At 36.8% G+C, this 25,254-nt stretch overlaps 1 protein-coding gene across 1 annotated transcript in view; it reads right to left on the reverse strand.

The window, feature by feature from the left end:
* Window positions 1–5,930: 5,930 nt before the first annotated feature.
* The window catches only part of MCM10 (minichromosome maintenance 10 replication initiation factor), a 42,131-nt gene continuing 22,807 nt past the window's right edge, over window positions 5,931–25,254 (reverse strand). Inside the window, exons 11-20 of the mRNA XM_074194107.1 lie at window positions 24,929–25,029; window positions 24,262–24,372; window positions 22,555–22,672; window positions 21,402–21,630; window positions 17,480–17,621; window positions 15,670–15,788; window positions 14,303–14,416; window positions 11,660–11,805; window positions 8,150–8,192; window positions 5,931–8,043 (exon numbers count right to left, since the gene is read on the reverse strand). Of these exons, the coding sequence (XP_074050208.1) occupies window positions 7,960–8,043; window positions 8,150–8,192; window positions 11,660–11,805; window positions 14,303–14,416; window positions 15,670–15,788; window positions 17,480–17,621; window positions 21,402–21,630; window positions 22,555–22,672; window positions 24,262–24,372; window positions 24,929–25,029 (1,207 nt within the window). The 3' untranslated portion in view covers window positions 5,931–7,959. The remainder of the gene's footprint in view (window positions 8,044–8,149; window positions 8,193–11,659; window positions 11,806–14,302; window positions 14,417–15,669; window positions 15,789–17,479; window positions 17,622–21,401; window positions 21,631–22,554; window positions 22,673–24,261; window positions 24,373–24,928; window positions 25,030–25,254) is intronic.

Here is a 25,254-nt window from a genome sequence, read left to right on the forward strand (position 1 = left end):
TTGCTTGCAGATTGCTTTGTAATTTAATACATTTTTTCACTTTTATTTCCAGTTCTGAATTCAATCCCCCCTCCACCTGTTGAGAAAGGCAAGAAACATGATAACCATTATGCATAAGAAGTCATACAAAATATATTTCCACATTAGCCTACATAATACTTTATCAAAGAATAACTTAGCTGCTGCCAACATGCTAGTCCTCATTAAGCAGTATAGCTATCATTAACTGTATCTAGTTTGGCAGTGTGATGGTAGTAAGAGCCTAGTAAAAACCTAGATTTAGATCCTGCATGAGTGAAATCAACTCTTTTATTCACTCCCCCAAGGAGAATCTCTGTGTGTTCCTTTCACTTAAGACACATTCCTTTTTTGTGCTAGAACTATATAGCATGCTGTATGTTATATGCTAGAGGTCTCTCTCTGCTAAAAGCAGAGGTGCCGAAACATTTTTTGACTCAATTTTCTGATATGATAATTTCATCTTTCAGAAGGTATAGGAAGTGTAAGGGAAAACTATTTTATGAGATATTCATTCTTCTTCCCTTTCCAGGACTCAGAATGGCACATGCAGATAGATACCATGAAACTAACTGAATATTGCTTATGAATATATATATATATATATATATATATATATATATATATATATATCCCAAAACTGAACAGAGAACTTTGAATTCGAATGCACCTTCATAAATGGGAGGACTAGATTTTAATCAATAAAGAAATGACTAGTACACTAGACATTTCATGCTCTGAAAAGACATCACATACAGTATATATTTCAAGGTTTGTTGGGTTTTTTTATTTTTTTTAAGTTTTGAGTGTGGTCATTTCAAATAACTACTATAGTAGTACAACTCTATTGTCTGATTACATAAGAGAAACAAAACTATTTGCAAAAAAAACTGAGCTGAGAAGTGAAAAAAATGCAAATAATTGAAAAAATCAAAGAGAGACCTTTTGGAAAGATTTAGAAGATATGAATACCAGTACACAAAATGTCTCTTCTACTATAGTGGTGACTCAAAATGACCACACTCAAGGCTTAAAAAACCTTGATAAGGAAAAAAAAAAGATATGGGGATGGAATGCAAAAGCTGTGGACAATATTTTAAAAGAACAAAATGCAATTTTGATAGAATATTTTGTTTTTCTAAACTTAGAGAACATTCTCCCCATCTCCTACTAGACTCCTATTAGAAACATCTTTAATTAGATGAATCATTTGAGAATCCCAGACAACCACTATTATGTAATTCTTATACAACCAAAATATTTGAATAACAAAATATCAAATCATTTATCTAAAGCACTATTTGAGACAATTAAATGTCAAAATTAAAAACCATCATTTGCTCTAATTCAAAATTGGATATTCACTTTAAATTGTAATTGGAACTGCATTCACTAAGAAGAGAATAAGGTGGAATGCCATTGAAATGGCATTCAATGTTGGACTGTGGTCCAAGAATCATGACTTTCCCAAGGCCACAAAAAGCCTTCCTCCTGATGTTATCCTAAAACCAAGTATCATAGAGATTAGCTCCCTTTAGTGAAAGCTCTCCAGCATAATTTAAATTGTCCAGGACAGAGGGTAAGTTAGCTGTTCATTAATGGAAGCTCCAAAAAAAATGGATTTTGAAGGCCTTCCAAGGTTGGTTCAGGACTTTGTGATTGGTTGGAGTAATTGTACCAAGCAACACGAATTTGGAAAAGGAAGGACAGTCTCACTTATTGCAATGAGGAAGGAGACTGGACTCTGCTCAGGGAGACAGGTATGAAATATACACTGTTCATGCTATCTTTTCAGAGCACATGAAATATCTTTCTCAGGCAAAATCCCCAAGTTGGTCTAAATGTGGCTGATTATCATTGTACATCCCAAAGAATGAATCAATAAACTATCCTCAGCAATCCACATGCCTTCAGGTTCATTTAAATTAGAAGGCTTTTAAGAAAAACATGTTGTACTTTGCATGCTTCGTTGACTTCAATTCTGTGCTTCAGGTTGCTAGAGGTAAATGTTTCAACTTTTCAATTAAAAAGTTGAGCTATCACTGTATAATATGCAATTTAAAAAAAACCCTTAAATTAAAATGTAATGGAAATAGAAAAAAATGGAAATCAGGAACTTTGCTGATGCCTTCACATTTCATTAATTTTTTTACTTACCTGATTAGATTGAAATGATTATGAATATACAAGCACATAGTTTTTTGGTTTTAAAATGCAAATCCCACAAAAGGAAATATTAAGTTATGATGGTCGATGCCACTGACTCAGTCTAGACTGAGAGATCTGTGGTCTTTTCTTCTTCACTAAAATGCTGTAAAGAAAGAATGGTACAGAGGGGTCATAGATCAATGACTTTTCTGGATAATTGCAATGGGAAAGAGGCCCTATACATATTTTGTCCCCCTTTCTCCTTCTGTCCATTTGAAATTATGTGGAGGAAAATCTTGGCAAGTTTGCAAAGATGCATGCTGGCTCAGATCAACAAACTCCTGTTCCAGTGTAGTTTATAATACCTGGACCTACACCAAAATAAAAATCTTGGTTGATACGTTTTCTCTAATAAGGGTAGATTTAAAAAAAGAAAGTTCCCTTCTCTTGGACCTACCAAAAGAGGAGAGATGGCTACTTTTCTTGCCTGTTATATTCAGCAATATGTAATGGTTTAACTAGAAGCCCTTAGAAATTCTGATTCTCTGAATCTATACCTCAAATTGAAGTTGAAGTGGAGAACTAGGCAGGCAATAGAATCTCTTCTTGACTACTATACTAGCCTACAAGCTGGATCAAATTGAAACAAGTGTGTAATAAGTACCCACTGAGTATAGGACATTATAGCAGAAGCTGAAATGAATTTTTTAAAAAATAGATAAGATTCTAATCTTCAAGATTAGTTTAGTAAAGAGATGTTAGATAGCAACCCAACCCACCAAAGTCCCTGAACTTTAGGTTCTGAATATCTGATTAAAATTATAAATCTCACATAATATTCTGTGTTGTGCATTGAAAAAGTGGCAAAAGAGAAGACCTTGCTGCTTCTATCAATAGCATACCAAAAAAAAAAATTTGAAGATCACTTCATGTTTGTGTGCACTGTAGCTTATGAAATCTTCTCTTTCTCACCTAATGGTGAAGGTAGTGATGGATGGGGTGCCAGGGTCTGACTGGTTACATAAGTGGAGTCTGATTGAAGTACTCACTCTCCAATCACCCACCAGGTCAGTTCTGTCCAAGAGCTCATTCCAAGTACTGAGTAGATTTTTCAGTCGAAGGGAAGTCTCAAGAGGCTCTGATCCCAAAATTGGGGTCCTTAATGTATCCTATCTGAATGATGAAGGGCCTGGATCCTTGGAACAGTCTTTACTCTCTGCAAGAATGATACCTGTGGAGCAAGCACCTCTAGGCCGGAGATGTCAGCCCCTGGCAGTGGAAGTACATATTCATGTTTGTTAACAGTCAAATAGTACTGGAGTAGCAATAAATACTGGATGCAGACTTCTTTCTAAGTCTATCAGGAAGGTTGTCCATTTCTTGCTTTTCTTCCACTACCTCTGCCTCATGTCATCTCTCAGATCACATTGGTTTCTCTATCAGCATCTCTGGGTTCAAAGTGTTCCATGGAGTATATAAAGACTCTTCCCTCACAAGGGAACCAAATTTGCTCCTCCATCTCTATTTCTGTTCAGGTATCTTTCCTTTAGCCACAGGTGTCTGCTCCCTTCCAATGTTCATTTCTCTTCCTCTCTCCCCTCACAACTGGGCAGCCATCCTCAAAGATGTATGAACGGGTCAACAAGCAATCAGATATGGTTCAAGTTCCAAACTAAGCAAGCAAGCTATAAGCATTAATTGTTTACTATGTGACAAATGCTAAGGATCCAGAGAAAGGCAAATCAGTCCTTGGCCACATTTTAATAGGGGATTTGAAATGCAAACTTTGTTGAAATGCTTTTAAGTTGCCCAGGTCCACATCTAGTTCCACTCTCTATCATCCAAGAAACTAAGTGACTTGTCTAAGGTTATGCAATCAGCAAGAAGCATGGAGAAAAACTCAAGATCCAAATCCTGTTCTTTCCACATCTTTCCATGCTAACAGAGAAATCAATGTATATACCATTTATATATGCTTTTCTATGCAGACATTTCCATTAAGCAACAGACAGGGCACAGGTTTTAAAAAACAAAGCTGTTTTGGTGAGGGGTTGGCAAAAGGAAGCTTTCCTTTTCAGTGGTCAGACTTGGCAGTCTGGTTCTGAATAAACTATTCTGGCCGGAAATGTTTATTGGGTTCAACCATGAATTCTATTACCTCCCCCTCAATTCAAATTCTTAACAAGGGCTCTATTATACTACTTTAAATTTTCAAATGCTGGATTAAATTCCAGTAAATATCCTTGGCAGGATTAACAACATTTAAGCACACTGCCAAGGACCTGGGCATTGTCACATTTAAGCTAGAAATTAGTCACAGGGAGATTTGTACTTTTACATGAGGAAGCACCTTGGTAAAATTGTGAAGAAAAGTATGCCTTCTAGGCTCCTAATCCCATGTCTGCACCATTTTTCTCCTAATCATTTCCCTCTTGCTTAAGTATACCACATTCTCCAACTTAAAAGTCATACTAGTTCCCTAAGCTTAAGTGTGATTGACATTAAGAGTAAGAAACTTCCCAGGAATTATTTAGTAGGCAAGGAAGAGGCATGGCAGAGGAAAGATTAAAATCCTAAGCATTAGTCAATGTAGACATTTTTAGGCAGTGGGGCTTTCATTCAGTCCCTCAATTTCATTAGGTGACATAGGTCAATCTTGCTTTGGGATATTTGCCATTTTTTTTCTTTTACCTTTTATTTAGCTTGTAATTAGTGTCCTTCCTACACTCATGGAAGGTCATTCATAAATATTGCTCTTTTGAGAATCACAGGATGAGTTTGAAGGGAGTATGAAGATTGAATCAGTATTTTAAAGGTTATTAGGTTGGCTTTCCAGCACCTACTTTCAAATCCTTCCAAGGAATGGAGTGTTCCCCCCCCCCTTTTTTTAAGGTTTTTGCAAGGCAAATGGGGTTAAGTGTCTTGCCCAAGGCCACATAGCTAGGTAATTATTAAGTGTCTGAGGCCAGATTTGAACTCAGGTATTCCTGACTCTAGGGCCAGTATGCTATCCACTGTGCCACTTAGGTTCCCTAAGTTACCTCTATTAAAAAAAATCATTTCATAATTAATTTTGCATCTGAAATTTTCATTTATTGCCCTGGTCCTGTCTTTGGAGATACAAAAGCAAAATGCCCTTCACATGAAAGCTATTCAGCCCTTTGAGAACAGTCATGGCAATCTCCAGTCTCTTCTGTGTTGTTGCTCCAACTTCTTGATGTAGACTCCAGATTCTTATCCTGACTATCAGGGACCCAGAATGCATGGTACAAGATACTACTTCATCTGGAGCCTGTACTTCTGTTAATATAGTTATGTCACACAATTGGCTTATTTGTTTGTGGTCACCTAAATATTCTGGTTGTTTTTTTTTTTTTCATTTGAGCTGACATCAATCCACATCCCTCAATCTTCATTTAGAACCAGAAGGGTTTTTCTCTCATTTTGCTGGTGGGAAAAGAGAATTGACTTTCCTGGGACTTATAGACAGGGAAAAAGCTCAGGCTAAAAATCAGTTTCTGATTTACAGTTCAGTGCACATTACCTCCCATCTAAAGTGTGGAATGTGATTACATCAATTCCAGAAACATTTAAAAAAGCTTTAAATATGGGGCAGCTAGGTGGCGCAGTGGATAAAGCACTGACCCTGGAGTCAGGAGTACCTGAGTTCAAATCAGGTCTCAGACACTTAATAATTACCTAGCTGTGTGGCCTTGGGCAAGCCACTTAACCCCATTTGCCTTGCAAAAACCTAAAAAAAAAAAAAAAAAAAAAAAGCTTTAAATATTTCCTAAAACATACCCTTTAAACCACCCAAATGATGACAGACAGAATGAGTATAACACTCAAATCTATCTCATTCTTTACCACCGAGTTCCCCCTTTTTGACTCAACAGCTACAGAGAATTCAGAGGACCCATGCTTGAATCCTAACTCTGAAAACTACTTCACTGGGGCCAAGTCACTTTAGCTTTTCCAGGATTGTTTCCCTCCACTATAAATTAAAATTATTTGTACTAGAATGACTTCAAGGATTCCTTCCAACTCTAAATCCATAATTCTATGATTCCACTTTAATAGTCCATCTGGAAAGTTTAACAAAGCCAAGATGAACATCTGACCTGACAATCTAAATACTATGGAAATCCAAGTTACCAATGACCAAGGTTAAGAAAAGAACATGTGTTTATTATGTTAATATAGGAAATATGTAATACACTCAGCAGAAGATAAGGTTAAAGAGAGGTGTGGTTCATTCTTGTAGTGAGAAGTAAACTGTATGAATATACAGACATAAACACTGGATCCAGAAATCAATTCTACCAGCCTTGGTCAATAACTAAAGTTGTCAATTATCCACTAAGATCAAAGACTAGTTCACTACATGCCTTTCTACCAGTCAGGTAACCATTCAAGTGCTCTCCAGGCCATCTGGTCAATTATTTTGCTGGAAAAAAAAATCAGATTTTCTGTGAAGTAACAGTGTTCCTAAGGGCCAAGATAATCTTCAACAAACCTGTTTTTGTTCAGGTCCTAAGGAAGAGCTTGCAAAATGCTTTCAAGGACTCGGTTGCTTTCATTCAGTGACTAGAATAGCACATTCATTTAAAATAAACCATTACCAATGCTTCACTATTTACAAGTACATTCTGGCTCAGTGAGCTGAGATAAATTAGTCTTTTTTCATCTTGAAGATGTGACACACCAGAGAGTGCAGTTGTTGAGCTTCATAATAAATGAAGCACCCACTCTACAAATCAGAGTGATTTGGTAAACTTGAAGGATCTGAATTTGTTCTCCATATAATCTTATAGCTCAAGGACCCCATCCCTGGACATACAATTGTTCCCTCTTTTTTTGTGTGTGGGGGGTTAGGTTTTTGCAAGGCAAATGGGGTTAAGTGGCTTGCCCAAGGCTACACAGCTAGGTAATTATTAAGTGTCTGAGACCGGATTTGAACCCAGGTACTCCTGACTCCAGGGCTGGTGCTCTATCCACTGAGCCACCTAGCCACCCCCCACTCTTGTTTTAATCCCATATAACAAGTTTCTACAGGCAATGAGCTATTTTCTTCCATTAGTTCTAGTTTATTTAACAATTTTTTCACAATTTGTACCGGACAGGTTTGGAGATTCTTAAATTTCATTAACTTTTTTTCTTTTTGAAGAAAATCAAGAACAATTTCTTTCTGTAGCAAGGTTCTATGAGCAATATAAAGTGCTCCGTTCATTGAATCAAAAACACTTCTGTGGTTTTTATACATACACTAACCATTTAAGTTTTTCCATTCATTTATTCACTGAGAATCACAAAAAGGAAGGAGGCTGGTATTCTTAGGGCTATTGTGCATAGAATGAGAAATAGAGAAGTTTCAAAGACTTGATCAAGGTCGCAGAGCAAAACAGTGACCCCGGGAAGAGAAACTAACCACCTATCTTTCACTTTAAATGTTACGACCGTCTTATCCTGATATGTAAAATCTTTTCTTCTGAGAGAAGACAGATAGTTCAGCTTAAACTACACGTGCCAGTTGGAAAAGTGCACCTTTTCTGAACCCAGTAATTTAAGCATCAGCTCCTGGGGAAAAAAACAGGAAATACCTGTCCTAATCTCTTATTTAAAATGTCAGTATCAGTACTCAGCCCAGTCCAGTGAAAGCAAGCAAGTGGGTGTTTCTTTTTGGCTTAGCTTTCTTTTTTAAAAGTATCCATTTATGGGCAATTGTACCAATAGGTTGTTTTTCTGGAGACACAAGAAGTGAGGTAGGAGGTATGTTAACTACTAAAGGCAGAGCTATTTAAGGCTATTTAAAAATCTGGCATGTTCTTCTCCTCTTGGTAATAGGGTCTCTCCACCAATTTTTGGTCCAGATTTCTCCTGGAAAAATGAAAAAAGTTCCTCATCAGAGACTTCTTGACTTTTTTTATATCAGTTACTAAAACAAAGTGAAGTCACTGAGCCAAGTGACTTGTATATTACTTACTTTTAGCATTCCATCCCTTTCCCATTTGAAGAGGCCACAATTACTGAAATAAAAGAGAAGTCTAAATTAATAATTATGATCTATGCCTACATTCTTAAAATGTTAACAGTCATAGAATTTAAGGATTTTAAAGGGACTCTGGTAGGTGAAGAGGTCATACCTAAACAAGAATTCACTCTGCAACATGCCAACCCTTGTTTAGAGACTTCAAGGAAAGGTCACCCACTACTTTCTATGGCAGCCCTATTCCACATTTGGAAAACTCTGAATATAAGAAAGTTTTCCCTTATCTTCCATCACTGTTCCTAGTCCTGTCCTTTTGGGCCCAGCAACTCTTTATGTTCTCTTCAAGAGAGTTCCTCAAATACTATGTAAAGACAGTAACTGTTTTCCTTTGAGTCTTTTCTATTTCTGGCTAAACACCTACAGTTCCTTCAGTCTATCCTTATGAAATAAATATGGACTTGAGGCCCTTCATCATAGATGAACCTCTTTTAGACTCTCTTCAGTTTATCCATATAGTACCTTCCTTCAATGTAGCACCCAGAACTGAACATACTTCCTCAGATGTGCGACTGTAAAGAAAACAGTAGGAGGTCACCTTCTTACCTTTTGCCTAAGTCCAAGATCACATTAGCTTTCTTGGCTACTATCACACTAATATTAATTAATTTTGCAGCCTACTAAAATATTACATAACTTTTTCAGACAATCTGCTTTCTAATCATATTTCCCCTATCTTATATTTAGCTATGATGACACCAAGGATAAGACTTCAGATATTTATGCCTATGAAATTTCATATTCTATTCAACTTCCTTGTCAGGATCTTCCTGGATTTCTAATTCTATCATCTTGTCTGTTAGCTAACTCTTCCAACTTTGTGCCACTGGCAGATTTATTAACTATGCCACCTGTGCCTAAGTCCAGTACAGAGCCAAGGAAGGAACCCTGGGGCACTCTGCTGGAAACTAGTTGCTCAGCCAGTTCCAAATCCACCTAATGGCACTAGTCCAGAGGTGTCAAACATGTGCCCATACTTTACAGTCTACTCTACTCCTGAGGATAGCCAAAATCAGATTTAACAAAATAAATGTACAGTAGAATATAGAAAATGTTAACAAGTAAATTTCTAAGTCAATATGTGTACAGGGATCCTAACATACAATTCAGTGGCTTCTGTTTCAATTTGGGTTTGACACCACTAATCCAACCTCTATTCCACCATCTCTTGATAACATTTGGTTAACATGTAGGTAAAACTATACATACAGAATTTCTTTTACTCTACCAATTTAGTAATCTTGTCAAAAAAGGCAAGAAATAAGGTTGGGTTGGGCTGGCCTGGCCTTTCTGCATGAAGCCACAACAGTACTTTATGACCATTCCCTTTATTTCCTAGATATTCACTAATCATTTATTTGATAATAAATTCTGAGACATCTTTCCAAAAGAAGGACACACCATATGCCCTTAGAGTCAGTTATTATGAAATCCAAGTTGAAGGTCACTCTACAAATTCAAACAGATCTGTGGAATAGCCTTCAACTTTTTAGGAGTCATATGCTCTATGGGCAGATTCTCAAATCATAATTATATTCATGGCAAGACCCTAACAACTACTTGGTTTTTTGGTGGGTTGATATTGGGCTGAAGTTCAGTTTTAGGAGGATCATACTGACAAATACTATGTCCCTGGGTAGGCTACAGACTTTAATAAAAGGCAAAAAGGGAAAAGATAAAGCTGCCTTTTAAGTCTACAGAATGAGATGCTTTTTCCCCCTCTATTTCCTGTTTATGGGGGGGGGGGGGCAAGGACCAAGTCTATCTCTCCGCTCTATAACCCAGAGCAATAAACACAGGCAGATTCCTGAGTCTATTCTTATATGAGTTCTCTCCAGCAGAAAGCCCATGACATTGCCCAAGATGAAGGACAGGGAAATAGGAAGAACAAAATAACAAAACGATGATTTCTTTCCCAGACCTTATGTTTGTATTTTACAATGTAAGGCTTGAGTCATTAATGCTAGCACCCTCCCTAAGATTCTAATTAATCTGAGTATCTTGATGGGACATCATTGTTTGCATTTAGTCTCCCTCATTAGAAGGGGGGCCCAATAGGGGCAGCTAGGTGGCACAGTGAATAGAGCACCAGCCCTGGAGTCAAGAGGACCTGTGTTCAAATCTAACCTCAGACACTTACTAATTACCTAGCTGTGTGACCTTGGGTAAGTCATTTAATCCCATTGCCTTGCAAAAACCTAAGGAAAAAAAAAGAAGGGGTCCCAGGAGGTAGGGAATGTCTGGCTTTTCTTTGGAACCCCAGTTCACAACCCAGTGCTTAGAACCCAATAAGCACATAATAAATTCTTGTTTGACAATTTGACTGAAACTATCAGTCACAAAGGCCAAGAAGTCAGATTCCGAATTTCCTTCAGTTTTAGAGTTAGTCTCTATTTCTAATCTTTGAAGCAGGCAGGATATTAAGCACCATTTTTCATCTTTTAAGGCCAGTATCTACTCCTATGAGACTGAGTCAAGGCCAGAAGCATGCTTCATCAACCTTAAGGTCAAAGTCGACAGCCAAATAAGCCCAAAGGCGGGAGCAGAAGTAGCACTGTCTCTGGAGTCAGGGGACATGCGTTTAAATCTTTGGTCCCATACCCATTATCTGCATGATAATGATAAGCTAGTCAATTAAGTTCCTGGACCTCAACTGCAAATCTGTAAAATGAGTGGGCTGGACTAGACATATTCTGAGGTTCATTTCCAGCTCTAAGCCTATGATCCAAGGTCCACATTTTCCATTTTCTTCTGAAAATGACAGTGTCCCCTGGAGCAAACATATCCAGGTATTCATGTTTGAGCATATCAGGCACTGTTTTTTCAGTAAAGAGAAATTATTATTAGCTGATATTATAGTTTTACATTAAAAAACCACCCAAAACAGTTTTCAGAAATCATTTTGGGGGAGTGAAGGTTTAGGCAGCAATATAAAATCTTTATCTTAATTTATTTATCTAAAAGCTAATTCCAAAAGTGCTCTAAAATATTCTTTCCTCCACCAAGTTTTTCCTGTATCACTGTCTACTCCTCCAACTCTAATTTCAAGAACTCGCAGAAGCTCCAGTTTAAAAATTGGTATCCTTCCTTGTCCCCCCAAGAAAGCCACTGTAAGATAATAGACATGTAAAAATCTATTCTTCACTCAATGGCTATGACTATATCATGTAACATTATTCATATCTGATTCATATCTGGCCATTGGACCCAGGTGGCTCCAGAGGAGGACATGAGGCTGATGATTAGCACCATACCCCCTCACTCAAATTCAATTCAAATCTCCAATTCATCACAGAGGCAGCATCACCTCCCTGATGTCATGATTTTTTTTGAGAATGAAGGATAAACATCATCACCATCATCATGTAACATTATGAAAGAAATAGGAATTAGAACCATAATGGTGTTAGGATATAAAAAAAGGGTCCAGGCAAACCCCATACATACCTGCAGTGCTTCTGAGGTAGCCTGTCTAGAGATATGGTTCTATTTCCACAGGGGCATTTGAAAAACCGCTTCACACCATCATGCCAGTGGTAGTCATGGTTCTCAATGACACAGGTCTCCAAGGGCTTGAAATGGGTATAGTTGCACTACAACAAATCAACATGGCATTATTAAAAACCCAGGACTTTAAAACAGTAATAATAGTTACACACATATAGAATACCAATAGTTATATGCTCCAATATATACAAAATCCCATATAAATAAATGAATAAATTAAAACAAAATATACAAATAATATGATTTTATATATGTATACAGTACATATAGTATAACAGTAGTATACAAAGTTACATATCTATCTCTATCTAGAGACTGCTTTATGGGTTGCAAATCACTTTACATATACTAATGAAATTATTCTCACCACTATCACATAAAAGAATCCTGAAATTTGTTGTACCTGGTACCAAATGTAGAGGCCCGATGTATGTTACAGCTTGTTATCAATTTGCTCTCTTAGAAGACAACTGTTCACTTAAGAGAAGATATTTTGTTCAGGTTCAAGTTGAATGATATGATCTCTGAGAACTGGCCATCTTACTAATGAACTTGTAGTCAGTCCACTAAAATTCCCAGAAATTTTTTTTTGAAATCACTATAGGATATTAACTAGATGAGTTGAAGCTGAGTGAAGTGAGCAGCACCAAGAGAAAATGGTACCCATTAACAACACTGTGAGAGGATCACCCATGATGGACACAGCTCCTCTCACAGGTCAGAGATCAAGGATAACCTGAGAGACCATCCACATCCAGAGAAAAAGCTATGAACTCTGAATGCAGAGCAAACAATCTTCTTATGTTTTTCCTTTCTTTCTCATAGCTTTTTTCTTTCCCCTTAGTTCTAATTTTTTTTAGGATTTTTTTTTTTTTGCAAGGCAGTGGGGTTAAGTGGCTTGCCTAAGGTCACACAGCTAGGTAATTATTAAGTGTCTGAGGCAGAATTTGAACTCAAGTACTCCTGACTCCAGGGCTGGTGCTCTATCCACTGCATCACCTAGCCTCCCCACCTTAGTTCTAATTCCTCCTTCACACCATTCCTCTTCCACAAGTAATATGGTAATGTATTAAACACAAATATACATGTACAACTTTTACCAGTATGCTCACTTGACATGGAGAAGAGGGGCAGAGGGGAGGGAGAGTGTAGAAAAATGTGGAACCCATAAATTTGTAAATGTGTGAATGTTTAAAAAAAGTACCACTGCATGTGACTGGAAAAATAAATAGCCTTTTAAATTACAACTAATCCCTGAGAGATTGTCTGATCCAATTTCTTCTGTTCCATGGAGACAAACAGATGATGGCCATTACCAAAAATAAGGGGCAACTAGGTAGTATAACAAATAGAGCCCTAGGCCTGAAGCTAATAGGATCTGAATTCAAATGTGGCCTCAGACACTCATAGCATCCTCACAAGAGTTTTCTAAGGATAAATGATATAAAAGAGGAGATATAGCATTCACATATCAAAGATGAAGAATTGGTACTATGAGGTAAGTTGCTAAACTTTTATATTCTTTCCTATCAAATGTCTATCTCTGCCCTGTTAAGAGTAGTTATGCTCCATTATTTGTTCTCCAAGAGCACCAGTGATTTTTCAATTAGGGGATTTTCTTTTAGTGATCTTTTCATTTACATTGCTATGAGCTCTGGGTCCAGTGTTGTCTTGGTTCTGCTCATTTTGAACTGTATCAATTCATATAAATCTTCCCTTGTTTACAAATTTTTATGTATATTATTTCATTACATTAACAGGACAAGTAGTTATTTTTTTCAGCCATTCCCCAGTAAATGGGTACTTGCTATATTTCCATTTGTTTGCTAGCATAAATAATGTGGCTTTGCTATTTGGTTTTGTTAACTTTCTTGTGCTATGCAGAATGGCTAAGCTACTTCATGATTCCAAAACGATGTGTCAAATAAGTCTATCTCCCTACAGTCCTGAGTCATTTGTGTCAATGTTCAGGTGAAACCTCAATCATTTAACTTTTTGATTTTTTTTTACTCTAGTCATTTGGAACATAGTTTCAGTTATTAATAGTTTATAATTTTTTTGCATACTTGTTTCTATCCTTTGAATACTTATCAAGTCATTCAGCTTCAACCACAAAGAGTACAATCACAAAGAAATAGTTTTTTAAAAAAAGGTACTAAAAGTATTGGGTATAAGGTGACAAATTTTTCTCAGAAGAGTAGTCTTTAGGAATCATTAATATTAAATGAACTAATTTTGGATTTAAAAAATGCCAAATGTCCTGGAATGCTCTACCTCTGTATAACAGCAGGAGTTCATCTAAGGTGAAATGAAATGATCAACTTTATTTCTTCCAAAATTGTAGCCAGAACAAGGGAAGAATTTTTTCTAACCTTTGTTGTAAATTATGCAATAAAAAAAAACAACTTACTCAGGGTGGCTGAAAAACAGAATTCTTAGCCTTTCATAAGTGTTTTGCTTTTAAAACCAATGAAACCAGTCATACCCAAAAGAATTCTGTTGAGATTCCACATTTCAGGGACTGTCTAATATCTTATGCAGTCACCAAATTGAGCCACCAAGAGACTGTCTTTCTTCACTCACCGTTTTACATGTTACTACTCGGCATTTCACTTCCCTAATATTTTTCATTTTTTCTTCCATCTGTTCTTTTTTCACCAGTGGTTCAAAATAGCGTTCTTGTAAGTCTGCTTCAGCCTAGGAGAGCATAGTTAAAAGAGGGTCAAGCATCTGACAAAAGAACAAATGAGAATGTACAACAGGTATTCTGAAAATATTCTAAACATCAAGATGACACTGGACAATCTCTTTGAAAGAGAAAGCTGAAACAATATGGCCTACATCTCTGATGATTCAATTTTTTGAGGGGAGGAGGCATAGATGGGGAGAGAATAAGAGAGAATGATGATATATTCCTAATCCAGTCAATACAAGACAAGTTTTGTAGGAAGAATAGAGGAGTGAGAAGGCAAATGGAGGGTATGAAGCAGTGAAACTTGTCAACTCACTAGTGGAAGGGAAGTCCTATTGAAGAACACTTCCATGGGGAGAGTCTATAACAGGAGTTGGGAACTGATTAGGGGTGACACTGAGGTGAACCCAGGGCAAAGGAGCAGCACTACCCCTGAGAGTATGTAGGGCCTCCATAGCATGATGCTTCAGGAGAAGAAAATAGCTGTTAAATCCCTCCAAAGTCTTCTTTCTCCAGGATAAATACTCCCAGTTTCTTCAACTGATCCTCTTATGATGTGATTTGAGGTCCCTCAACAAACTGGGTTGTTCTCCTCTGACAATTGGTGTCTTAGTTGGTACCCAGAGAGGAACACAATGGTCCACATATGGTCTGACCAGGGCAGAGTATGGCTGTAGAGCCATCTCCTCCTTATTCTTCAAAACTTTATCTCTCTTAATGCACCTCAAGATCACATCAATCCTTTTGGCTGCTCAATCATACCATGGTTTCTTATTGATCTTGTAGCATACCAAACTCCCATTTCATTATTTCATTCTATTAAATTCAGCCCAGTGATTGAGCAGTGTCAAGATCTTTTTGTATCCTGTCACCCAGTATATAATCCAGGGAATTTGTTGATTGTTAGAAAAATATCTTATATGGACATGTAAGTACATGTAACATGACATAGCAGTGTTATGTTGAGTAAGTGTTAATTAAGCCTAAAAGCTGTTTTTCCTTAGTCCCTTCTTTATACTGGGTTGCCACTGTCATTGAAGAAAGGGGTTCCCCCTTATTCTTGTCTAATGGGTTACCTTGGTAAATAATTTTTTATATCACAGTCATTTAAATTGCACACTAGGTAGATAATAATCAAGGAGCAGAGTACTAAGTGCTTTAAAGACCTATATCCCACAATTTCCTGTCAGTCAGTCTGGGGCTCTGGCACTTTAATCTGGCTAAGTCAATATGGTCACATTTAGGGTCAGGCTATTACCTCCTTCACCACATCAGTGTGCTTGGATCTGGCTTTGAGAATTTTCTGGAACTCCTCAGACTCCAGGTAGGCCAGTTGCTCTCGACGTTTCTTTTGAGCAGGTTCTAGGTCATCTTTGGCTGTAGCAGAGATGAAAATATCACTTTACAGTGGTGTGTTTTGCAGTGATCTTTTAGAGTCAGTTTCTTCGAAGTCAGTTTCTTCACAGTCTTCTTTTTAATCATCCTGCCATACCTCACTTCTCTGAAATCTCCTCCTTCTCCCATTGCCTAATACATTCCCTGGTGAGTCACTAACTACTTGGAACATCATTCTCCTCATTTGTAAAATAGGAACAATAATACTTATACTCTTTACCTCCTAGGGCATTTGGGGGGAAAGCACTCTAAACCTTTGAATTCTATGTGAACAATTATGCAATTATACTAAAACCATTTTATTATTAAGGGTAAATCTGACCTGGAAAACAATGGACAGGGAAATAAGACTATAGCAATCAGAATCATTCAGAACCTGGGTTCTGATCCTGACTTACCTTCCCAAAATTATTTTGCTTCCCTAAAATTTCATTTCTCCATCTAAAATAATTTTTCCCTACTTCATAAAGTTGTCAGAGTGAAGAAAGTGCCTTAAAAATCTTTAAGGACTATATAAGGTAAATTAATAAGTCATAAATTATAAGACCATTGGTCTTAAGCTACTGAAACATTAAAGTATTACAAAATAACAATTAAAATGTAAAAATAAGCATTTATTAAAAGTCAACAAGGTGCTAGGCAGATAGAAAGACAAAGGACTTTACACATTATCCAGTAGATTAAAAACACAAGATATTTTTAGAAGGACGTACCAGAAGTTAGGGGGAATCAGGGAAGACCTATGGCCCTAGAGCAGGGATTCTGACAGATGGAGAAATGACAAAGGTGAGGAAATTCAGTGAAGAAAAACAGTCTGAGTGAAGGTACCAAGCTGGTGACAGAATGTTATTTTTTTTAAGGTTTTTTTTTTTTTTGCAAGGCAATTGGGTTAAGTGGCTTGTCCAAGGCCACACAGCTAGGTAATTATTAAGTGTCTGAGACTGGATTTGAACCCAGGTACTCCTGACTCCAAGGCCGGTGCTTTATCCACTACACCACCTAGCCACCCCCAGAATGTTATTTTTACATAGCAGGAAACACCTGTGGTCCCTTGGAAAAAGCACAGACTTGAGAGCCAGAGGGATCTGAATTCAAATCTTAATCCTTTTCTTACTCTTTTACTTTATGCCCATGATCTTGGGCAATTTACTGAGCGAACTTCTCTGTTCTTCATTTCTAGTGCAAAGTAAGGGAGTTGGGCTAGATGGTCCCTGAAAGTTTTTACAGCTCTAATTCTATGAACCTGTGAAATCTTTCTTGCCCCAGATAATTGTCCTGAAGTCTGATTTATAGTAGTAAAAAGTTGACATTCTTCTATGAGGTTTGTTTAGTTTAGAATTCTGGCAGAAAAATGCAGCCACATCAATCTCTCTGAGAGGCCTTTGGATTGATATTTAAAATATATGTGTTCTGCTGGTAGTTTATGTAAATTTAGGCATAAAAAAAAGCATCAGTACAATGATAGAAATTTGATTCAGGACTTCTTAGAGGAAAAAATTTTAATGGAATACTTCCATTTAGGAAGAACTTTGGATTAGTTCTATTGCATAACCAGAGTAAACAAGAGGTCACTGCTGATCAAGGAAAATTTCAGAACCATTCTATTTTAGAAAAGTATATATAGTCTTTGGCCCACTTTTCTTCACCCTCTAAGCTGTTTCTATATACTCTACCTGGTGATGATGAAGTGCTTTTCTCCACACGTTCTGTTATCTCCAAGACGCTCTGATGATCACACTGTTTCCGTTTAATAGAGTTTGGATCTGCTTTTGTAAGGACCTGACCTTTGGCTCTCAATTTGGCAATAGCTGTTAACTAGAAAAAGTAGAGCTGGCATAAAAACCAAGACAAACAAAAAATGAAATAAAACAAACCAAAAATCCCATCAATAAGCAGATTATATCTTTCTAACTGAAACAGTCCTTTTAATAAGGAGTTAATGTTGGCAAACTTCTGGGAGAAGATAATTCCTTGATCAATCAATTCTGTTAAATAGAGAACACTTAAAAAAATCATTGTAGATGTTTGTATTCATTTTCTCACATATCTTAAGGATGTTCGAAGCAAGAAGAATGCTTCATGTGGCATCTCAGGGTATTCTGAATGTCACAGAAACTAGATACAGGCTGAGAATAAGGAATCTTAAATCTTCTTTCTGCCATGGACCTCTTCAGCTGTCTAATGAAGCCTATGGAATGTTTCTTAAATGCATTAAATGAAATATATAGAATTACTAGGGAAACCAACTGTATGTGAACACAGTTGTCAAAAAAGAAAAAAGAAAACAATTCACAGATTTCAGGTTAAAAACTTTGGAGGTACAGGACATTGGGCTGAATGGATATTGACTTTCTCAACTCTGAAATTCTTATTTACTTATATAAGTTCCTATTTTGAGTTTATTTTCCTGTGATTGTATAGTTCTCCTAAAAACAGAATACAGAAAAAATAAAAATCTGTGAATTAAGGTTTTTAGTTTTAGAGAGCTTTATTACTCCTTTATAATTCTTGCCCTTTTTCTATCTACTCATCCTTTTGAGAATAAGTGGAAAAAAATGTTTTCCCTCCACAATTCACTCCTCCTTAATTGTTTTTCTGATTTGCTAACAACCTGTAATATGAAGTTTTCCTAAGTAAACAGAACATGTTTTGACCTTAGTAGAGAGCAACAAAGATTAAACTCAAGGACTAAGCAACTATTTCCTCAAAAATTGAGACTGATGAGAGAACTAATCAACACCCACTTCTCCAGTCTAACTTTGGTTGGAATGCAGAGCACCTAATGAACCCCAAAATACCAGAAAATGATCCCATATGTTCCAACTTGTAACTAGGCAAGAATATATTCTACAATATACTGACAAGTATCCAACCATTTCTTTTAGACCATTAGTAAGGAAGAATTACTCCATTTTCACTATGCCAGTTGTGATCTGACCAAAACAAAAGTATGCCTCCCTTAGGTTCTTTCTGCACCTCAGATAGTACTGGCTTTCCTGACTGCCAAGTCATACTGTTGTGTCATACTAAACTTGCAGACTGTTAAAGCCCCTATATCTTTCAGATAATCTACTGTTTAATCAAGTCATCCCACCTTCTACTTGTGAAATTGATTTTTTTGTTTGTTTGTTTGTTTGCTTTTAGAATTTTGCAAGGCAATGGGGGTTAAGTGGCTTGCCCAAGGCCACACAGTCAGGTAATTATTAAGTATCTGAGGCCGGATTTGAACTCAGAGACTCCTGACTCCAGGGCTGGTGCTCTATCCACTGTGCCACCTAGCCATCCCTGAAACTGATTTTTTAAAAGTGAATTATGCAACTTCACACTTATTCCTACTTAGATATAGCCCAGTGGTTACTTAGAAATATAAAATATTAAAACTAGAAGGAAGCTATTTTACATCTTGAAGGGAATTAGCAGTTTGAAAAAGCAAAGGTGAAGAGGGAGAATATTCCTAGATTGGGGGGGGAATAGCCTTGCACAAAGACATGGAGAGGGAGCAATTTATTGGTAAATGTAAGTGATGTAAAAATAAAAGATATCAATGGTTGATTGGTTCTTGACCTTTGTTATTGAAGAAGACCAAAATGACATCACTATGTTTGAGACAAATTGTGTTTTATATATTACACAAATACACACACACACACATGCCTGAGACAAAAGATATCAATAAAAATTTACTTAAAAAACCAAAAGCATGGAGAGATGAGACTGGTATGGGGAACTTAAAAATAGGACAAAATGGTTGGAAAATAGAATGCATTCTTACATAATACTATGTAATCAGACTGAAAAGACAACTTAGAGTCAGCCTGTGAAGGTCTTTAAATGGCAAGCAAGTTTCCTTTTTGAGTGAGTGGAAAGGAATCACTACAGATTCTCAGATGGTCAGATGAGTGCTTTAGGAAAATCAATTTTGTAGCAGCACAGAAGATAGCAGGGAGTACACAATACATAGTGCCCCATCCAGATTTCTGTTTAAGAAACTGAGCCGTAGTCCTCAATGAAGTCCCAAAGTTACATCTGGATTTGTTGGATTGTCCTGTTTTGAGTAACCCACTCAAAGTGAGAGGTGGCAACGGGGGAGGCTCTCATTTGGTTACCTCAGGCAGAACATCAGAGCTGGGTGTGGGGACAGCAGCCATGATCAAACACTAGTCAAAAAGCAACCCAAGAAGTCTGTGGTGTGCTAGCATATGCATACTTCTCACTATTTCCTGCAGGAATTAATGCTTTTGAGTTTTGTGGAGGCAGCTTTAATTATTCTATCTCTGATACATAATTCTTCTTTTGTGTTTTTTTGGAGTTTTTTTGAGTGAGGCCAGACAGAAAAAGGGGAGATGAGTATGATTCACAATAGCATTAATACAGACATTGGTTAAAAGAACTCAAGGTTGGGTACTTTAGAACTTAAATTCCATGACAAAAAGAAAGAGATTAAAGAAAGAAGTTAGCAAGACAATGATAATAAATACTTAAAATGGACAGAAAAGGATTACTGATAAAAATAAGGTAAGAAAAAGCTTTTTTTAGTAAAACATTCACACAAAAGAACTTAGTGGGGAGGAAAGAGCATATTTGGAATAAAGTATTTAAATGAAAGGGAAAAGAAAAAAAGAGTAAAAGGGCAAGAATTAGGTAACTTGAGGAAGAAAACTGAATCAGTAAGTTAGGTAAAATTCCAAAACTAGGAAAAGAGTTGGCAAATGAGGGGGGGCAAGGGTTGTAGTCGAGGGAAAGCAAATCTGTAAGAATAGGGCTGCCTTCATGTAGATTAAAGTAAAAATAATCTCAGGGTCAAAATACTGTCTTAAAAAAGAACAAATAAACTATTCATATCAGCTATGTGGATTGCCTTTCAAAGTTCATTTGGGCCAGCTGACTTGTGTAAGGCAGATGCTCTCTTTTTTACTTCCTTAATCATCTTAACATTTAACTATCTACTTGTCAGTTCTCTTCTCTCCTTTCCAGCCCAAACATCCTATAAGGATTAAAATGTTCTTTCTTCACAAGGCCATCTATTATTACACCATCCACCAAGATTCCTGTTTGATCTTTCCTCCAATATAACAAAAAATACCTCCTTTTCTGCAGTCCCGTGACACTGTAGCATATAACTATTTGCATGTTATTAATCCTCCAATTTGATTATAAAATAGCAAGTAAGAAGGATGACCAATTTTCTTAAAAACTGACTTTTCTGAATTTATATTAAACTTAGTAATTTAGGATGAAATTTAAGTCTTTTAGAATGTTGATCAAGTTAAGCAAATACATCTTCAACTACAAGAACTTGCTTCATTTTAACATTCTTAGATAAATCATCTAACTCTCAAAGTCTCAGTTTCTGATCTGTAAACAGGGATCATGATATTAGTATTAGCTTTCATAGGATCATTCATTAGAAGGATCAAATTAGATAATGGAGGGAAATACATTTTGTGTAGAAGGTGCTAGAGAAAGAACAACTCTTCTTCCAAGTTTCTTCACTTCTAATCACCATCAATAGATAATTTAATCAGAGCCATAGTAAGGGACACAAGCAACTCTTGCAATACAAACTCAAGTTTTGTGGGAATGGGCAGCAATTACCTTCTTAGTTTCTGCTAAAGCACTAAGCTTTGGTCCTGGCTGGGGAGAGTCATCAAAGAAGAGAATATCATCTCCTTCCGAGAATCCTCTTCCAAGCTTTGGAGTATGTGGACTAAGGGTTCTTTTCACCTTAGGAAATTCTGCCCCTAGCCTTGGAGACTGCAAAGGGGACTTCTCTGAAGAGCAAGGTGAAGCTGGTCTTTTGACTCCAGCTGTACTTTCAAGAAATCTTTAAAAGAAATATGCAAGAACAAAATAAGCACATGCAAGGTTATGTAAAACCAAAATACATATTAATAATGAAGAGTGGGAAGAATTAGAGTAATATCAATGCCTGGTAAAAAAATAAGCTGTCAAAGCATTTTCTTCTGTGGAGTGGCTAATAATTTAAATAAATACACAGAAAGCACCATTATCTCCAACTTTTATTCTAAGGTGTTTAAATTCTGAATCTAATTAAGAAATTTATTTTTTAATGGAATTAAGCTGCATATATTTTACACAATTTGGAATTTTTTATTTTTCAAGATCATAGTAATAATAGATTGGGACCTAGAATGATATAAGTTAGTATTAAATATAATATTGGTCTCAATTACCTGTGTCCATTAATATTCCCTAGTGCACCTGTAACCAAAATAAAATGTAATTGGGAAATACTTACAAAATAATACAAATATAACATAGATAACGTATCTGAAAACAAAGTCTAGATATGGCCTATAGGTATCCTTATGATATAACCAGATGAGTGGCCTATGGATTAGACTTAGAAGTCAAAAGATAGGGATTTCAGTTCCAGCCCTACTACTATGGGTGTGCTGAATACCTTCTCTATATTACAACTCCCTCCTCTCTCTCTGTTTAGCAGGAAGAGTAAACATATAAGAAGAAAGAGGAGGTCTTCCGGAGAAAAGAACTAATAGCTTCAACTTTGATTTTCTTTTCCCTTAAATTTTCATCTACAAGATGAAGTTTCTTTGTTGAATTAATAACTAATGTATCATATCAGGGCACAGGAATAGTTAAGACTCTGATAACTAAAGGTATAAAAAGCAACAAATCTACAATTAGATCTCAAACAGCTAAACCTCCTAAGCCAGCCTAAGAATTAAAACATATTAACTGAACGTAGAACAGTAACTGTTATTACCGTTTCTGTATTTCTTCTGTTCTCTTTTTCCTTATTTCCAACATCTGTTGTTTCTGTTGCTTCAGTAAAGCTGATGCTGGGATGGATTGGATAGGAGGACAAACGTTTCCCAGAACTCCTAAAAAGAAACCTTTAATTAAGGTCCATTCCCAGGACCTGTCTTCGAACACACCAAAGGAAAAGTTGATGGACCTTCAACACATCTCTCCCCTCTGGCTCTTCTCTTTGCTTCCATTTCTACCAGATTGCAGTCCATTTTCCATCTAACTCCTGAGCTTCAGGCCTGAATCATCAGTTGCTTACTGGACATTTCAATCTGGATGTCCCTGAGTTATGATGATTATGATGATGATGAAGGCACATACAGAGGAGCTGGTTTGTTCCAGCCTCTGTGCTAATTGCTCTACAAACACTACCACCTATGCTCCTCCCTACAGGGGGCGGGAGGCTATTATTTATTATTTCTCCCATTCCACAATTAAGGAAACTGAAGCAAGTAGAAGTGAAGTGACTTGCCCAAGGTCACCAGCTGTAAAGTATCTGAGACTACATTTGAACTCAGGTCTTCCTGACTCTAAGCCTACTGCTCTTTCCACAGCACCACCTACATTAAACTCAACTTGTCCAAAATGGAAATCAGAATCTTTCCCCTAAGCCTTCTTCTCTTCCAGAATTCTCTGCTTCTCCTGAAGGCACCACCATCTTTCCAGTAACTCAGGTTTCTAATACCAGTATTATTATACTGGCTTCCTCAATTTCTCTCATGCTCATATTCAGTCAGTCTCCCAATTTTGCTGTTTCTCCCTTCAGTATCTCTTGCATCTGATCCCTTCTCTTCTCTCACAGCTACCATCTTAAGCCCCATAGTTTTATTGCAGCAGCTTCCTAATTGGTCTCATTGCCTCAAAGAGCCACCACTCTAGTGTGGCCCACATATTATTGTCAAAGTAATTTTCTTTAAGTGCAAATCTGACCAGGAAACTCCCCTACTCAGCTGGCCCTAGCATTTTCCCTAAAAGTTTAGATAGAGAGGGCAGGACCCTGCCTTGAGGCTCTTCACAACTTGGCCCTCTCCTATTTTTCCAGTTTCTGTAGATATTAATTACTTTTCCACTTATACAGAAATCCTGGAAAACTGACTACTCCATTCTTCACTTTCAATACACCATCTTACATCTTGGTGCCTTTGCATCATGCATCTGGCAGACATTTCCTCCTTCCCTCTACTTGAGTTTTTCCTACCTTAAAGATATAACTTAGGCACGATCTTCAACATAAACTACTAATATTAGCCTTCCTTCCCTGATCTACCTGATTACTTTGTATGAATTTGCATTTCTTCACTTTATATTGATGTGGTATACATTTTTACCCATGCTTATTATTTTCCCTATCAGAATATAAATTCATTATAAGGATGAATCATTTTATTCTATGCACTTAAACTGCTATCATTTAACACAGGGCTGTTCAAAATGTGGCCTAGTCCACAGGGTGATTTTATGCAGCTGCCTGTGGGTTTACTAAATGCTTTAGTTATGAAGTTGAGTTACCATAGAGCTCTCACTACAATCAAATCAAAATATATATTATCTATTGTTTCAATAAAGAACTTTTAAAAGTAAGGTTGGACAGCTCTGATCTAGTACAATGCCTGGCAGAGAAGAGGCATTTAATTAATTTAATAAGACTTATTGATTAAGGCACCTGATGATCTGGATTTAGCCAAATGTTTTTTTAGGTTTCTTGCTCCAACTGTAGGCAAATCCATTAACTGTTTAAATTCTTCAGAACATGAAAGATTCTTCTGTGGGAGACCTGCAGGATACAAGAAAAAAATTCCTGATAAAGTTCAGAACTTGAAGATGATTTGAAACCAGAAGTTTATTATTTTTCCTTTTACCTTGGCATAATTCAGGCCTGAATACAGAAAGAAGAACACTGAGAGAAAGACATTGAGGTTCATGCCATCTGAGCAGGAGGGCAGGCAACCTTCATTTGGGCTAGATAGATAAGAAGTCATTCTCTGCATGAGCCCACTCATTCATTAGCACTTGTTATTTGTTTAGATTTATTAAGTCCCTCCTCTGCCAGGTACTGCTGATGTTTTTACTAGAAAGACAAGGAGCACCATATAGAGATAACGGATTATATTTAAGATAATATGTGGGCATGATCACGTGTCCAATATTATGGAGACCACAAGAAAGTTGGAGAGAGACTAAAAAAGTTTAGTAACTCTGAACTGTACTGTTTGCATAGACAGTATGTGTTCCTGCAACTTGAGTGAGGGTTTAGGAACTACTACTATCTCCTATTATTAAATGGATTCAAACTAGAAAAGAATGTCATTTTAGAAAGGGGGGAAAAGTACCCAATTTCTGTCGTGTTTCTTGGACAATTGCATCTGTGCCTCTTAAAACCAAGTTGGTCAGAGTGGTCTGAATAGTCTTCTTAGGAGCAGTAGTGGATGCACTGGAATGACAAAAGTAACCCAAAACAAAGTCAGTGAAGTGTGGTTAAGGATCCTCTAAATCATGTGGTTAAAAAGTTCTAATTCTTCCCATATTTTCTTCATAACTACTTAAGAGAACTTCATTATAATCAAAGGATTATAAGTAGAAAGTAGGAAGGAGAAGCAATAGGAAATGTTTTCTCCAACACCTTTCTTTTATAGCTGGTGAATATAAATTCCAGAGA

The sequence above is a fragment of the Macrotis lagotis genome, chromosome 7, assembly GCF_037893015.1.
Source record: "Macrotis lagotis isolate mMagLag1 chromosome 7, bilby.v1.9.chrom.fasta, whole genome shotgun sequence".
Taxonomy (NCBI): Eukaryota; Metazoa; Chordata; class Mammalia; order Peramelemorphia; family Peramelidae; genus Macrotis; species Macrotis lagotis.